Below are 17,901 nucleotides of genomic sequence, written 5' to 3'. Positions count from 1 at the left end.
GACTTCAGGCATTTTGGCATTTCCTTCTCCCCAGTCTTCCTCCAGACTCTGGCACCTTGATTTCCGAATGACATGCAAAATTTGCTTTCATCCGAAAACAGTACTTTGGACCACTGAGCAACAGTCCAGTGCTGCTTCTCTGTAGCCCAGGTCAGGCGCTTCTGCCGCTGTTTCTGGTTCAAAAGTGGCTTGACCTGGGGAATGCGGCACCTGTAGCCCATTTCCTGCACACGCCTGTGCACGGTGGCTCTGGATGTTTCTACTCCAGACTCAGTCCACTGCTTCCGCAGGTCCCCCAAGGTCTGGAATCGGCCCTTCTCCACAATCTTCCTCAGGGTCCGGTCACCTCTTCTCGTTGTGCAGCGTTTTCTGCCACACTTTTTCCTTCCCACAGACTTCCCACTGAGGTGCCTTGATACAGCACTCTGGGAACAGCCTATTCGTTCAGAAATTTCTTTCTGTGTCTTACCCTCTTGCTTGAGGGTGTCAATGATGGCCTTTTGGACAGCAGTCAGGTCGGCAGTCTTACCCATGATTGCAGTTTTGAGTAATGAACCAGGCTGGGAGTTTTTAAAAGCCTCAGGAATCTTTTGCAGGTGTTTAGAGTTAATTCGTTGATTCAAATGATTAGGTTAATAGCTCGTTTAGAGAACCTTTTCATGATATGCTAATTTTTTGAGCTGTATGCCAAAATCATCAGTATTAAAACAATAAAAGACCTGAAATATTTCAGTTGGTGAGCAATGAATCTAAAATATATGAAAGTTTAATTTTTATCATTACATTATGGAAAATAATGAACTTTATCACAATATGCTAATTTTTTGAGAAGGACCTGTATTAGGTACAAAAACTGGATCTTTGATTAATATTTTAACAGCATTAAAAAAAATAACAAAACAAGTCATTTCAAGTGGAAGCTTACTGACAGGAAGGGGACAGCACAATGGCTTGGAGGGTAGCATTGTTGCCCTATAGTGAGAGAATCTTGCGTTCGATTCCCAGGTGGCACAATCCAGGTCCTGTCTGTGTGGAGTTTGTTTGTTCTCCCCATGTCCACGGGGGTTTGCTTCCTCAGTCCAAAGACATTTAAGTGAGATACACAATTTCCAAGGACAATGTTTGAGAGTGAACTTGATATATCATGTGTAACCTGTAACTACTTGTCTTGTCATTAATGTAACCAAATATGTGAAATATGATGTTAAAATACAAGTAAACAAACAAACTGACAGGAAAGAAAACACTTTACTGAACACTTTTTACATGCCACAAAAGTACAGCAAGAGAAATAACCACAGAATAGAATGAGCACTTCTTTAACCCAGTCTTAACAAAAAATATAGTTTGTACATTTCAGAAATGTACAAACGTACACATTTTTATTTTGTTTGCTTGAAGCATCTTTAGGTAATAGGGTTAAAATAAAAGATTAAATATGGACATATATCAATAATATTAATAATTAATAATGTCCATATTTAATAATTTATTATGACTATGGCTATGTGGCTATGTCTATGCTGAAGTCTTATGATTGATAGGTGCCCTGTCCAGGGTATTCCTGCCTTGCGTCCAATGTAACTTAGTGAAACTGGACCTGCCACGACCCTGATCAGAATAAAGTGCTTGATGAAAATGACTAAACGTTAGAGATGTAACGATGCACTGGAAGACAGTTAAAAATCGGTGCGCATGTGTCACGATTTTAATTGGTTGTTCATTTAAGATGAATCGATATTCACTTGAAACAGCAGAGGGCGCTGGCTCTATATTTTTTTTTACACAAAAAGTGAAACGTGCAGCATTATTATGCATAGTTTGTACCTACCTCGGAAATAAAAGGGCAATTTATTATTTAGATTAATTAAATATAAGCACAAATCCAGTATTTTATTTTAAATAGAAATAATAAAAGGAAACTTTGCCATAATTTGTCTTCAATTTCATTTTGTGGAAAAAATTTTATCGAAAACCCAGTATCATGAATCGTATCACACCGTGGGTCGAGTGTATCGTTACATCCCTACTAAATGTGATATAAAAACCTCAGTTATTGACTTATTTGCACTATATGGCAAAAGGCATATGGACACCACTTCTAGTAATTGAATTCTGAGTTTAGCCACACCCACTGCGAACAGGTGTGTAAAATTATTTACATGAAATAAATTATGTGCTTTCTACTTTGTGGAAACAGTTTGGGAAAGGCCCTTTTCCAGTATTACTTAGTTCCTATGTACAAAGCGAGGTCTATAAAGGCATGAAGAAAAACTCTAGTGTACTGCAAAGATCCCTGACCTCAACAATTTCACCTCAACACTTTTTTATTCAACATTAGTGCTTGTCCTGAATGGGCACAAAATCCCACATACCCACTTCAAAATCTTGTAAAAAGCCCCTCATAAGCCTTTCAAAAAAGTGCAGGCTGTTGTAGAAGCAAAGGCTCAACTAGATATCAATTCCTATGGCTTTTCAAATGGGGTGTCCACATACTTCGAGCCATATAGTGTATGTTTAGATTCATCTTTGTTTGTGGGGTTGGTTGTGCATCTGCATCTTTAACTCATACATTCTCCTACCAATTTCCTGCTTTGCTTCTTGTTCATTTTGACATCTGTGTTGCTTTGTAAATGATGTTCCAGATGTTTTCATCAAAGGAGATTGGTCTATTTCTGTATTGATTTGGTCTGAATTTGCTTTACCTAGAAACTTTTCTAAATAAGCATTTTCTGTACCTTGATTTTGGTTAGCTCTGTCCAGATCAGTGTTTGAAGTTTCCAATTCTGTTATGCCTATCTTTTTTTCAGGGATCATTTTCTCAGTATAGTCCAGTTTGACCAGTTGGGCATCTTCTACATCAGTGTTTTCTGTGTTCTTAACCAAACTTATTTGCTCATGGATTGGAATACTGGCCAATATTGGCCTCCTGTTTGACTCTAAACATTGAGATGCACAGTCTATTGCTTGCAGGCTCATGGTGTTCAGTGGTAGGCTGGTCTTGGAAGACTGGGATTTGTTACTGGCGTCCTGATCTCTGTGGGTGTAAAAACCCTGTTTGCCATGCAGAGCGAAGGTGGAGGCATCATAGCCACCAAATGCCTCATTATAATAGGAGACTTCTTCAACCAGGGGCAGTGGTTCACTCTGATTTACCTGTCAAACAGATAGTTATAGTTATTATAGTTATTGAACCAATTCCTAAACACAAGTATTTTACTACTATTGCATTTGTTATTTAATGAGCAATGTATGGCCGAAAGTATGTGGACACCTGACCATGAGCTCTTTGAACATTCTAAGACTGTGGGCATTAATAATTGGGAGAATTAACTGCTAGCTGGCAACTTTACAATTGTCTAGGCTGCAGCACTTTGTGACCATCTTGGAGGTGGCACATGCATGCGTTTGGGCAGAATGTTTTTGACCTTTTGGAAAAAGTTCAGACCATCTTTTATGAACAATTAACACAGAATTCCAGGTTGTTCACAGTCTCTCTCAACTGAATGCCTTGTCATAAAAGAAAATAACAGTTACTTACCAGATACTGAAACCGTCTGAGAGTCTTTGGAGAGAAACAGAGAGAGAGAATGATTACAATTAGATCATGTATATGTGATATGGCCAAAACTATGTGGACACACCTCCTAATTAGCTATACCCATTGATAACAGGTGTATAAAATCAATAAAATATAATGAATTATATGCTTTCAACTTTGTACCAACAATTTGTAAAGAGCCTTTAATTTCCTAGTATGAATGTTCATGGTTCATGGTTCAAGACATGGTTTGATACATATTTAACCCCCCTTACCTTAAAAGATATCATATTGATGTGTATAAAACAGAATAAAAATATACAACAGGAACTCTCAGTAAATAGAAAAAGAATATTTGAATATTTATTGGTACATTGGTACATTCAATCATTGGTGGGTATACAATATATTCCCTTAGACACACTCCAAATATTTTAGAAAGCCTTTCCAGAGGAGTGGAGACTGTTCCGATTGTAAAGTGGAAGTCATCTTCATATTAATACCCATGCTAGTGGAATGGGCTGTAACAAGCTCAAAGTTTTGTGTCCACATACTTTTGGTTATGTGTACCACATAGGCCATTTGTACAGAGATTAAACAGAGTACACTTAGCCTTTCTATTTTGTACATTGCTAGCCAGTGTGTTCAGTGTATATTGGTGTCTTACCACATTGGGGTGTTTGTTCTCTGCTATATCAGCACGTTCAGCAGGGTCCTGTCTCACTCTTCTCTTCTTTACAAAACACACCAGGACAATCGTTGTAATAGCTAATAGAACCAGACACATCACTGACACCCCTTCCACTACCCATGTCCTGCTGCCATGGTCCTGCCTCTCGTCCAGTGGACCCTGTGGAACTAAAAATATTCAACCACTTTTTACACACATAATGCTTTTTGTGTTTGCAGTCTTATGCAAAGGTTTGGACATTCCTTTTTGTTTAAAAAGTTTTAATCAGTGGGCACTCAGGTGGTGCAGTGGTAAATTTCGGTAGCCCATTATCGCTTGGATAAAGGGGGCTATCGGCCCATGTCCTGCTAACTCCTCCATGCTCTTAGACTGTGTGTGTGTGTGTGTGTGTGTGTGTGTGTGTGTGTTTATTCAGTGTATTTATATCTAAATAAATGATAATTTAATGGGTGCACTGCTACCTGGTTCTCCTTCCTCTAGAACATTTATGTAGATCACAGCTTTCACAACATCTCCAGACTCCTGGTCTGTGGCCAAAACCTGTAAAAAAAAGTGTTAATATTTAATTTCATTTATTAATTTTTACTTAATCGTGGCAAAACTTGCTCATTTAAAACCTATTCATTTATCATTTAGGAATCTCCCACAGTTATTAGAATGTACATACAGAGAACTTGAAATTAAAACTGCCAGACATAATTAATTTAGCCATGGCTGGTAAAACCTTTACTTGCTCCCTACAGTCATTTTTGATTGCGGTAGGGGGTGCTGTTGGATTTTGACACAAGAAGACGACTTTGAATTTAAAGTGATGAAATGTGTCAGGACTAAAACACCAAGTCTGAGAATCTTTGCAATGAAGTTGAGCAATCTTTATGATGACAATGATCTTACCTCTAACGTGTGGTTGTGATTTGGCTGTAGCTGATTGGCCTTGGCAATAAGTAGTCCATCCTGAGTAACATAGTACAGCTCAGAGCTGTTGGAGTTGGGACTCAGAGAATACCACAGATTTGGGTTAATGCCCTGTAACACACAGGAACATTTTCAGAATTAGATGGTATTACATTATTCTTATCTGTGCTATAAGTGCTTTGCTAGCATACATCTATGAAGTCCTGGTCTGTAGCTTCCAGTATGAGCAGTTTCATTCCGTAGGTGATGGCGATTGAAGCAGGGCTGCTGCTCTCGGTGACAAAGCCGTGGTATGTAGAACGGCTAAACTGTGGTTGAAATACATTTTCTGCCAAAACCCGCACAAGCGCCGTAGCCACTGAATACTTCATAGGATCATCTCGCTGAGCAGCCTGAAATTAGTAAATTAATGTAATGAGCAAATTAATGTTATTACACTAAAAACCAGAATTGAAAGTGTTGTGTTCTTTATATTTAAACATATCTTTTTTCAGTCAGTCAAATACATTGATTGATTACTTTATTGAATTTGAATGTCAATTGCAAGCCAGCTCTTTTTATCCAGCATGACCTTGGGTGTGATATGCAAGATTAAACCCAAATGTCAATTGAAATTAGTTAAATGGTTGATTTAAGTAGCAACTGATTTTTCACGTACGGCCAGTTAGGGCTAAACAGCATATGTCCTTAAATGCCATCAAATGAAATCATCATTTGAAAAAAAGCATTTCGATTATCTTTGTCTAATACTAAAAGTAGTCTGATGATCTGAAACATTTAAGTGTCACAAATTTACAAAACTGGTGCAGCAGTGTATTCCGGTAGCCCAGCATCTTGTGATTGTACTGTTTATAAATGAATACAGGTTAAAAAGGGTTACCAACGATTTAACTTTTTCAGAACTGGGGTTGTACTTACATGTGTAAGCAGATGTACAGGTGTTCTTAAAGTAGCCGGTGAGTGTATGTGCCTTTTTTGAATTCTGTTTCATGTTTCATTTTTCAATGCACACATACTCACCATAATGCGCAGTCTTAGTGTGGGCATCAGCAGTCTGTTCTCTACCCGTCTGGTAAGCCTCACTTCCCCTGATTCAGTGTTGATCACAAAACGTCCGTTATCAGCTCCTACACACCAAATCAAAGAAAAAAGCCTTTTATTTGCTTAAATGTGCTGTGATATACAGTGTATCACAAAAGTGAGTACACCCCTCACATTTCTGCAAATATTTCATTATATCTTTTCATGGGACAACACTATAGACATGAAACTTGGATATAACTTAGAGTAGTCAGTGTACAACTTGTATAGCAGTGTAGATTTACTGTCTTCTGAAAATAACTCAACACACAGCCATTAATGCCTAAATAGCTGGCAACATAAGTGAGTACACCCCACAGTGAACATGTCCAAATTGTGCCCAAATGTGTCGTTGTCCCTCCCTGGTGTCATGTGTCAAGGTCCCAGGTGTAAATGGGGAGCAGGGCTGTTAAATTTGGTGTTTTGGGTACAATTCTCTCATACTGGCCACTGGATATTCAACATGGCACCTCATGGCAAAGAACTATCTGAGGATGTGAGAAATAGAATTGTTGCTCTCCACAAAGATGGCCTGGGCTATAAGAAGATTGCTAACACCCTGAAACTGAGCTACAGCATGGTGGCCAAGGTCATACAGCGGTTTTCCAGGACAGGTTCCACTCGGAACAGGCTTCGCCAGGGTCGACCAAAGAAGTTGAGTCCACGTGTTCATACCCAGAGGTTGGCTTTAAAAAATAGACACATGAGTGCTGCCAGCATTGCTGCAGAGGTTGAAGACGTGGGAGGTCAGCCTGTCAGTGCTCAGACCATACGCCGCACACTACATCAACTCGGTCTGCATGGTCGTCATCCCAGAAGGAAGCTGACGCACAAGAAAGCCCGCAAACAGTTTGCTGAAGACAAGCAGTCCAAGAACATGGATTACTGGAATGCCCTGTGGTCTGACGAGACCAAGATAAACTTGTTTGGCTCAGATGGTGTCCAGCATGTGTGGCGGCGCCCTGGTGAGAAGTACCAAGACAACTGTATCTTGCCTACAGTCAAGCATGGTGGTGGTAGCATCATGGTCTTGGGCTGCATGAGTGTTGCTGGCACTGGGGAGCTGCAGTTCATTGAGGGAAACATGAATTCCAACATGTACTGTGACATTCTGAAACAGAGCATGATCCCCTCCCTTCGAAAACTGGGCCTCATGGCAGTTTTCCAACAGGATAACGACCCCAAACCCAACCTCCAAGATGACAACTGCCTTGCTGAGGAAGCTGAAGGTAAAGGTGATGGACTAAACCCAATTGAGCACCTGTGGCGCATCCTCAAGTGGAAGGTGGAGGAGTTCAAGGTGTCTAACATCCACCAGCTCCGTGATGTCATCATGGAGAAGTGGAAGAGGATTCCAGTAGCAACCTGTGCAGCTCTGGTGAATTCCATGCCCAGGAGGGTTAAGGCAGTGCTGGATAATAATGGTGCTCACACAAAATATTGACACTTTGGGCACAATTTGGACATGTTCACTGTGGGGTGTACTCACTTATGTTGCCAGCCATTTAGACATTAATGGCTGTGTGTTGAGTTATTTTCAGAAGACAGTATCTACACTGCTATACAAGCTGTACACTGACTACTCTAAGTTATATCCAAGTTTTATTTCTATAGTGTTGTCCCATGAAAAGATATAATAAAATATTTGCAGAAATGTGAGGGGTGTACACTGTATATTATAATGCTCTGCACAGTGTAATGTTTCCTACCTGACAGGATTGTGTATGTAAGCGGTGTTCTCAGCCCCTCATCTCCATCCACAGCTTGGATTGGGCCAGGAGAGAAATCCAAGATCATGTCCTAGAAAATTGAATTTAAATAATTGATATTAAATAAACGTATTTTAATTTATTTTACCAAAAATTAGTATATTCAAAATATATTAGGTAAATCTAATTTCTTTCTGAACTATATGTTTTGTTTCTACTCTCAAATAGTGTTTAAATGTATCAAATTCACACATTAAAGAAATCTATATTTAAAATTTAAAAATCTGTATTGAGATGTTACACCATTGGAAAAAACAGTCACTTGAAATAAAATGTGTGCCTTGCTGAAAAGAGCTCAAAATGGATCTACATACACCTGCAAGAATAGAAATAGAACCCAATTTGCAAATATATTTATGTACAGCAGCTGCAAGTGACTTTTCTAAATATTAGATTTCTAAAGATTAAGTGGGATTGACAGATCACACTCAATTGAGTTTCCCTACCCCATCGGCCAGCCAAACTAGACAGCACAGAGGGATAAAAGCCACAGGTGATTGTCAACTGAGAAAGGTTGACAGGTCAACATGCTATTGTGTCTCCATGCCCCTAACTGAAGCCCTGGTGTGGCTCCTGTTCAGTGTATTCATGTCTTGTGCCCAGTGTTTTTCAGGGGAACTGGGCCTGCTGTGACCCTGACCAGGATAAAGCAGTTGATCATAATGAAATAAAAAATAAATGCAAAATTTACTAAATAACTAATAAAGATGAAATTGTTTTGTTAGGTTTATTTACCACATCATTTTCTGTAATATTGACTGTATATAGAGGGTTGACACAAATGTGACTGCTTTGACTGTGGGGAAGAAGTATGCATGGCTGGAATTGTGGGTACTGGTCATCGGCATCAATCACATTTATAGTTAATGTGGCCGTGGTGCTGTAGTGTTCTGTAGTATCCATCTCCTGTAGCGAATACCAAAATACAAGTCAGAGAAAAACACATATTCAACTAATAATAAAAATGTGCTTCCAGTGCATATTATACACACACAATGCATTTTGACTTTGTACTTATAAATATGAACAATAAGGATTAAGCATAAACAGTTATGTAGTTTGTAAAATGCAAATTAACATATTGACAACATAAATTTACACTATTAGTATTCTGTTGGATTTGTCTTTAATTCTCAGAGGTTCCTCTAATTTTTTTGTTGTCCAATCTATTCATGTCTGATTGCCAAAGCAATTCCAAAATGTTTGACCTTTTTTGGAATTTGAATTTGTAGTATCAGAATCCTGATTTCTTTTTAATTATATCTTTGTTTATAACAGAGCCTTTGTCCATATTTTTTAATACAAAGTCAAATGTGATTAAACCTAAAGTGGCTATAAGCACTGAGTATATTAAATAACATAAATAAAATCATTTTATCATTAAATCACTTATATAAATAGTAAATAACAAGTTAAGAATGACAGCATGTGTGTGAGTAAACTGCTTTACAACAGCATAGAGTTGTAACTTCAGCTGAGTTTTGGTCTCATAGTTCAGAGATCTGTTTAGGATTATTTGGCCAGTGTTGGGATGGTCCACTCTGAAATAACTGGCGTCAGGCTAAAGAAAACACACATAAAGAATGATTAATTTCTCATTATAATTAACATGTGTAAATAAATATAATGTTCATTAAACATGAGCATGTTGCAGGCATCATCATTAGAAGGTATGTACAGTGGGGATGTCTGAGACCTCTTGTACAAAGGCTTCTATTTTGCATTTCAATTTGAAATTACATTTTCAATACAAATCAATTACTAATCAATTTTCAATTACTTTAAAAACATTTAATAAAACAGAAGTAGATTTAAGAATAACATGAAATTCTGAATTTTATAAAATATAAAATTGACCATATCATTTTTTTGTTTGAAAGTTCAGATTCTGTTGAGTCGTATCGTAAGTTCGTAAGATTACACAACAATTTGGTTAATTTGATCCACTCAGCAGAAGCTTGCTTACTTGTTTATGTTCACATTGTTTATGTTCACATATAATAAACATGATCGCTCTTCTGGTTTTTACCAGAATATTTCCTACTATGTTGCACTGTGACAGAGAAAATATGGCCATTAGAATAAATTAATGTGACAGAAATCAAATAATTAATACAAAGTAACAGGCCCACCTGACATAGAGATCAGCAGGGGGAAATGAGGTACAGAATCATGCACATCTGCCATGGGGCATGGAGGCACAGATAATTGACCTGTCTGCTTCTCTTAACTGGCACTCACTTGTGCCTTACCAAGGGCTATATGCTTAAGCTAAAAAGATGTGTATATACATTTTTATGTGCTGTTTTTCTTTCTAAAACTGTGATGTCCGGTGTAATGATGTTAAATGCATGGACATCCAAAATCTCACGGTAGATTGATAAATAAAAGACAAAATAAATAAATTATACTCTAAGCAGCCTAAAGCTAACCTTTCCTGGAGTATACAATCTCACCTCAATGTTTGTACAAGAATATGTGTCCATAGACTAGAACCAAGTCTGGGGACAGTGGTAGTGTAGTGGGTAGAGCTTTGGGCTATCAACCAGAAGATTGGTGGTTCAAATCCAGGCTCTGCTATGCAGCCACTGTTGGGTCCTTGAGCAAGGCCCTTAACCCTGTCTGCTCCAGGGGTGCTGTAAGGTGGCTGACCCCAGCTCCCAAAACAAGCTGGGATATGCGAAGAAAGAATTTCATTGTACTGTACAACTGTATATGTATATATGACAAATAAAGTATATCTTCTTCTGTCACCTGGATGCTGATTTTTCTTTTTGTTTTTATTTATATTTTGTTGAGTGATGCTTCGTTAATGTTGTTTCACTCTAGATGCTTGTTTTTTGTTTTTTTTTTGTTTATTAGGATTTTAACGTCACGTTTTACACTTTGGTTACATTCATGACAGGAACATTCACCTCACTTGCATGTCTTTGGACTGTGGGAGGAAACCGGAGCGCCCGGAGGAAACCCACGCGGACACGGGAAAGACATGCAAACTCCACACAGAAAGGACCCGGGCTCTTCACCTGGGGATTGAACCCAGGACCTTCTTGCCGTGAGGCGACAGTGCTACCCACTTAGCCACCGTGCTGCCCCACTCTAGATGCAAATTTGCAAATAATATACACAATCAGATCTTTTTGTCCAATTGAGATGGGTCTTTGTTTTTGTATTTTTAAATTTATTGATGGAGGACTCTGTTCCATGTTGAGTATATAAATAAAGCAATTTAAATAATAAACATTTGATACAATGTTTTTTTACATTAGTAATTCATTTTACATGTAATTTGGTAATTAATTAATTTAAGCAACAAAAAAAATCTAAGGAGCCACTTGGGAGCCGAAAGAGCCGGCTCTTTTTAGTGAGCCGAGCAAAAAGAACCGGCTCTCTAAAAGGAGCCTAAATTCCCATCAGTAGTGGCTACTGGCTACTAGGCTACTCTAAACATACATTCGCGCCAAGCGCTAAAGGGTTAAACCATTTTACTCTCAGCGGTATTTCACCCATAACAAAGCGCTTCAGTACACGCGTATACGGAACATTCAATAACAATCCACAGTAGTATTTTAGCATACTATATATCATGTATCTTTACTCCGATTTAATCAGTCTCGATTTTCTTTTACAGGTTTGTGGCGCTAGGGTGGGTGAAATTCCCCCTCCTTCTCTGAGAGAGTGAGCTCACCCGTTCTCTTAAAAGACGGAGTTTCACACGTGTTGGGGTTTCTTTCAGTCGCGGGAAGCTGCCGTTAGGTTAGTAGCATTTGTGTATGTATTTAAATTTCCAGTTCATTATCAGTATATATAGTTTACTGTTCATATGCTGTTTGCTGTCTCTTCAGTTGTGCGCATCATCTGCTGGTAATAAACCTGTTTTTTTTAGCATTGTATGTGCCCTTTGCTCCATCTGGTCTGGTTTTCTGCGTATGCAGATGCCGCCACAATTTATCTTTTCCTAGGAACCCAGCCAGCCGAATTCAAAGGCGCCGTGATGGTCCATTCCAGAACGGGGCCCCACGTTTGGATCCACTGAGGAGAGATTGATACCAACAGAGAACATGGTAGTGGTAATATTCAAGATTGGGGCTGTTTTGCCTACTGTGGGGCACCTGCGCAGAACTACACCCTGGCAAAGTAGTAGTATTACTCTATGCAGCAGTATAATGACCTAACACACACCTCAAAGAATTTATGAGCATTTATGGGGATAATTAAAACATAAAGATAATGAAAAAAAAAAAAGTAAATAAAATTCATAATAAAAGTGTTCATCCATGCATCTATAGCAGCCTTCTGGATGTGACAAACACTTGACCTTAACATTTAGGAGAGATGTTCACATACTTTTGGCAATACTGTGTATTCATTAAATATATTTGTATGTATTGTATCCATACCGAGGTTTCATCAATGCCATATACAAGAGTTTCTCCATCTGCATCTGTAGCCTGAACCGTAAAAGCTACCGAGTTCACTGCGGTCAGCTAAACACACAAAAACACACACAAACATCACAATTACAGCACAGAAAACACAATAGAAGCTCAAAACGAAAAGAACTAGCAGCAGTACATCTAAAAGCTTTGTGTAGGTAATTTACCTCACTGATCTGTACAAGTTGGATGGTGCTTTGGAGGAACTCTGGTCTGTTGTCATTTTGGTTTAGGATCTCCACTGTGATTCTGTGTTCACTCTGTAAATAGCATGTTAATTATTAATTTTATTACATACAGTAAACCTTTTTTGTAAAGATTACAGAGACTGTCACTACTTAAAGTAAAAATTGACTCACCTTATTCAACTGATTGGAACAGAGGTCTGCCACAATTCAATTTTGGTTTAATAAGCTGACATTTAGCTATTTATTTAGTTTTTGCAATCCAATTTTTGTTTAGAAATCCAGATCAGCAGTTTGCATGCCATTCCTGCTAGCAAAGGAGGGCCACAGGCTAGCATATGTCTTGTTCAACACTTGTGAAGCCAATGGCTGAGTCAACTTAGGTGTATATAAATACTCTTTCAAAGTGCATGACACTTGATATTAAAGACTTGAACTAATGAATCTTTCTTTTTAACTGTCAGATAACTACCTGTCATGGATGTAACTAAAGTGTGTAAAACATGAAGTTAAAATCCTAGTAAATAAATAAAATTCTAATAAATAATTGTACTTCCTGCATTATTCTGTTTTAGGGAAAACAGCAGTGAAAAAAACCCTTATTGTTCAGCACCCTAGATTATCAGTCATATTATAGATAGTTTTAAAACATGACAACGTTTCCTAAATATTTAAAAATGAATGGTTTTGGTAAGTGAAGTAGTGCATTAGTAAATTGATAGTTTTTTACTCTCACTTTTTTTTTTATTATACACAGACTTTTGTTTGTTACTGATGTGAAATACCCAGCAGTTTTACTATATAGCCAAACATGGTCAACCATCCATATTGCCAAGTTCAGGTATTTCATCCACATTTATTACTAATAGATCTATAAAATCAATTTTACAAAATACATTACTTTATGGCAACAGTTTGGAAAAAGCCTGCCCTTATTAAGCATGACTGCTCAAAGCAGAGTTTGTAAAGTCATGGCTTGACAGGTTTGGTGTTAAGGAACTCCAGTGTACTGCTCAGAGCCCTGCCCAATTGAACACATTGAATTATAATGTGTTATTACATTGGAAGCCAGTCCTTCCTGTCCAACATTAGTGCCTGACCCCCAAAACTGTTCTCCTGACAAAATGGATTTGGAATTTGAAACTCTGTCTAACAAGCGCATCCACATAATTTTTGCCATATAGTATACTAATAATAAAAATGTAATACTAGTAGTTTTTAAATCTATTTTAGGTTCACAAAAATGTAAGGCTTGAGTATGGCTTACTTGAAGGGTTCCATCCTCGTAACATTTCACTTTGGCTGTTAGAACCGCACCATGCACCTGTAAACAGCAGTGGACAGTGCATGCACGAGAGCTGACACTGAAGAGGAAGATGTTTATGGTAACAGGGACAGAATGATTCATTCAACAGATCTTTGTTTTACAGATTTTGAAGATGGTAAAAATAACATCCATACCTCTCGATCCAAAACCCTTGTATCTGAAGAATTTAGCCTAATGGTTTTCCCATCAAGGAACAACCAGTCAGCATCAGTTCCATCCAGGCGTAGGTCAATGTGATTGATGGCTGGATCTCCAGAAATGTTGATATTGGCAATAAATTGTCCCATGCGGCTGTTTTCTGTTACTGCGGCAAAGACATTCTGTCCACCCTGACACTTGCTAGCTGCTTAATACACACACAGGTAAAACATATACCCAATTTGATCTATTATTTTAAATACAGATTAAAAAGGATTTACAAATAACTTCTTTCTGTTTAAGTTTACAATATGCATTCTGTCTTAATTCTTCAGTTAATGTTTGTACTTTGATGGTGCCCTGATATGAAACACATCTTTAAACTCTGGCAGCCAAATAAGTATTTTCCACTAAAATGATATAAACATTTGAAACATGTTCCAAGTATAATTTATGTCTTGTGAACTGATAAAGTAATTGTTTTCAAATGGGGTGGGTTGTGTTGTGCTGCAAGTAAATTGTAAATGGTAAAATGGTAAAGCCTACACCTGCAAGAATTAAAAAATAAATCCAAGTGCAGGATGTTTCACCAGGACAGGGCAATACTGGTAAAAACCATTAACATAAATGGAATAATTACAAATAAACGTGTGGTCAAAATAATAAAAACAAAGTGACAAATGAAAGACACAAACATCTGTAGCCTGCAAAGGAAAAAGTAAATAGAAAAGGGATAGTGTGGAACTCTGGTTCTGGTTCTGGATCTGGTTGTCACAATATAACAGGCTGCTCTGGCCATCTGTAAAACCCAGTTCTTGTAAAAATGAAAAGATAGGGAACCTAACCTTCTTTGCCACACTCCTGAATTATTTTTGGCAATTATGCTTAGATCATTGTTGACCAGATTTACATTATGTTTATCTACCAGAATCACAAAAACTGCAACATACAAATGAATATCAAAATGTATTGAGACAGCTCATTAATAGAAATGTATCATCTTGTAGAGATTTTGTATGTAATGTGACACGCTTTATACCAGATATATAATACTACTAGCGCTACTTGTTTATTAAACATTATCTCATACATTTGAATTGGTTATTTATGTACATGTATCTATATGTGTGTCTGTGTGTACCTGATTCAGTGAGATGACTGATAGATAAAAGAAAAAGGAGCAAAAAGGTTTTCCACTGCTGTTCCATACTTTCTATCTATTTATGTGAGAGAGAAAGAGAGCAGACACACAACAAACACAATTTAGCTTTAGCTGCACATTTTGATGCATAAACATGTTCTATTATTCTGACAAATCTAGTAAAATTAAAGCAGAGATGGTTCACATTTTTCAACCTGTGAACCATAGAAAACCAAAACAATAGTTTGGGCTCTACAGGTTGAAAACCCCTGGTCTGTAGTGAGTTTGTCATTTGAACACTATCAGACACTCCGACATTCCTCTGAGACAATCATTTTTGTTGCAACCTGTTTTGTTATTCTGTAAAGATTATGGTTTATTATTTACTGTCACTGAAGTTTACCAAACCAAGGTAATCAACAGTAGCGCATATGTTCAGCAAACACATATAATACCAGAAATAATTAAGTAATAATAATTTATATATTGGATATAATATTTCAAGTTTCACTTAACTGACCGTAAAAAAATTTAAAAGGAGATAGTTAGAGATGAAGATGAAGTAATGAAAGTATAGGGTACAAAAATACAGAGTTAAAGAACGTACTTACCAAATACATTTACAAAGAATTCACATTTCACACAGACCTCCAGGTGTTTTGGTAAAGGTTATCCCTTGATCCATTACTGCTTTCAATTGATTTAACATGTGTAAGTGTACGTTTGTCTGGTATTTATGTAACTGCACAAATCCAGGAAGAAACAACTCTATCCATCATAAATACCAAAGCTCAGCCGTGCTGAATCAAGAAAAAGCAAACAGTCTGAGCTGTTGTAACCAGTGACATCAGATATCCATTTAGCTTAGCCAATTAGCAGGCTTAACTCTTTCAGTCTTTAACAACAAAATCACTGTCTAACCAAACACACCTTGATGTCATATAGACTTAACCTATACTGTGTGATAGAAAACCCCTAATAAAAGACCTCAAAGACTGGATTGTGAGTATTAATAGGTTTTAATCTTGTCTGCAGAGAAGGATCACACAGAGGTTCTGTGTATGCAATAACAAATAGTAATTAAGACATCTTTTTATACTGTTAGTGACCTTGTAGGACAGTATAGGATTCCACAGTTAATACAGGAGCTGGTTTAAATCAGCTAGAACTGGGCTTTGGAGGTCATACAATGCAATTGATGCAATTATTGTCACGTACACCACGTACACATTCAATTACATTCTATATTAGCAGGATTCTTAAAATATTACATTAAATAAGACATTAACTTTGTTTGACATCCCAGAGACCCCAATGTTGATTGGGTAAAATAAAGTTCAAAATTAGTGAGAGTGCACTGTATCTTGTGTGCACTATACCAGACAAAAATCTTATCACTGTTAATCATGTATTCTAACTGGGGTGTCTGAGACCCCAAATAGAAGTGTATAAATTAGGGGGTGTTTGAAAAACAATTTTATTAATATAAAATACTGTTTATTTGCAGTTTGCATAAAATTAGGAACAGTCATTAAGTATCAAGCTGATTGAAAAAGGCTAAGGATATTTTATGAGTTGTTAAAGAGGCTTTGGCATAACATGGGTTTTTTAATTGCTATTTATTAATTTGTGCAGATCAACAACTATATGTTGTGTTTAGTAAGGTGAACTTTAAAACATAATATGAATGGGGTTATAATTCTGTTTATTAGATTAGATGTGCCAGTTCTGACACGCTGGTTTATTATTTAGATTTAGTTTTTTTTCATTCATTCACTGTACTTATAAAAATAAATACATTTAAATGTAAATAATATTTTAAATTATTATACACAATAAAGTATTTCTTTACAGTAGGTTTAATTTTTTTTCCACAAGGTTAACAATATATGTGTATGACACTGTAAATGTAGGATTTTCAGTTTTTCTGATACTGTAGGCCTACACAGGTCTATTAAATCCTTCTTTTCATAAATTGCATGGAACCCTAAAAGTTTAAGTGTTACATCATGCAAACATACTTTCAAACAGAGAAATATAAAGGCATGCACACAAACAGTGGCTGTTTAAATAAAACACACTCAGTAATTAACACAGACATGAGATTAAGAAATTGGATTAGCAGTCCTCTTCTGAGAAATAAGGTCAGGCGACAGGTTTCTCCCGATGACCTTTTCAGAACCTTTTAAGAACATTTATATGAAATTAGATAACAAATTAGCACCTGGCCTATTTCTTACATATACAGTGGGCCAAAAAGTATTTAGTCAGCCACTGATTGTGCAAGTTCTCCTACTTAGAAAGATGAGAGGTCTGTAATTTTCATCACAGGTACACTTCAACTATGAGAGACAAAATGAGAAAACATTGTAGGATTTTTAAAGAATTTATTTGTAAATTAAGGTGGAAAATAAGTATTTGGTCAATAACAAAAGTTCAACTCAATACTTTGTAACATAACCTTTGTTGGCAATGACAGAGGTCAAATGTTTCCTGTAAGTCTTCACCAGGTTTGCACACACTGTAGCTGGTATTTTGGCCCATTCCTCCATGCAGATCTCCTCTAGAGCATTGATGTTTTGGGGCTGTCGCTGGGCAACACGGACTTTCAACTCCCTCCACAAATTTTCTATGGGGTTGAGGTCTGGAGACTGGCTAGGCCACTCCAGGACCTTGAA

At 37.2% G+C, this 17,901-nt stretch overlaps 1 protein-coding gene across 1 annotated transcript; it reads right to left on the bottom strand.

The window, feature by feature from the left end:
• Positions 1-1,229: 1,229 nt before the first annotated feature.
• LOC134323536 (cadherin-related family member 5) lies at positions 1,230-14,231 on the bottom strand. The gene is made up of 14 exons (XM_063005073.1): positions 14,079-14,231; positions 13,885-13,941; positions 12,600-12,692; positions 12,397-12,483; positions 9,447-9,557; positions 8,732-8,902; positions 7,937-8,027; positions 6,168-6,274; positions 5,339-5,539; positions 5,127-5,258; positions 4,694-4,772; positions 4,209-4,399; positions 3,542-3,565; positions 1,230-3,156 (listed from the first exon to the last, which is right to left on the bottom strand). The coding sequence occupies exons 1-14, from the start codon at positions 14,229-14,231 to the stop codon at positions 2,524-2,526; spliced, it is 2,130 nt and encodes a 709-aa protein (XP_062861143.1). The 3' UTR covers positions 1,230-2,523.
• Between the last annotated feature and the right edge of the window lie 3,670 nt (positions 14,232-17,901).

Source organism: Trichomycterus rosablanca, chromosome 11, assembly GCF_030014385.1.
Source record: "Trichomycterus rosablanca isolate fTriRos1 chromosome 11, fTriRos1.hap1, whole genome shotgun sequence".
NCBI lineage: Eukaryota > Metazoa > Chordata > Actinopteri > Siluriformes > Trichomycteridae > Trichomycterus > Trichomycterus rosablanca.
This window is presented reverse-complemented; position numbering and strand designations above follow the sequence as displayed.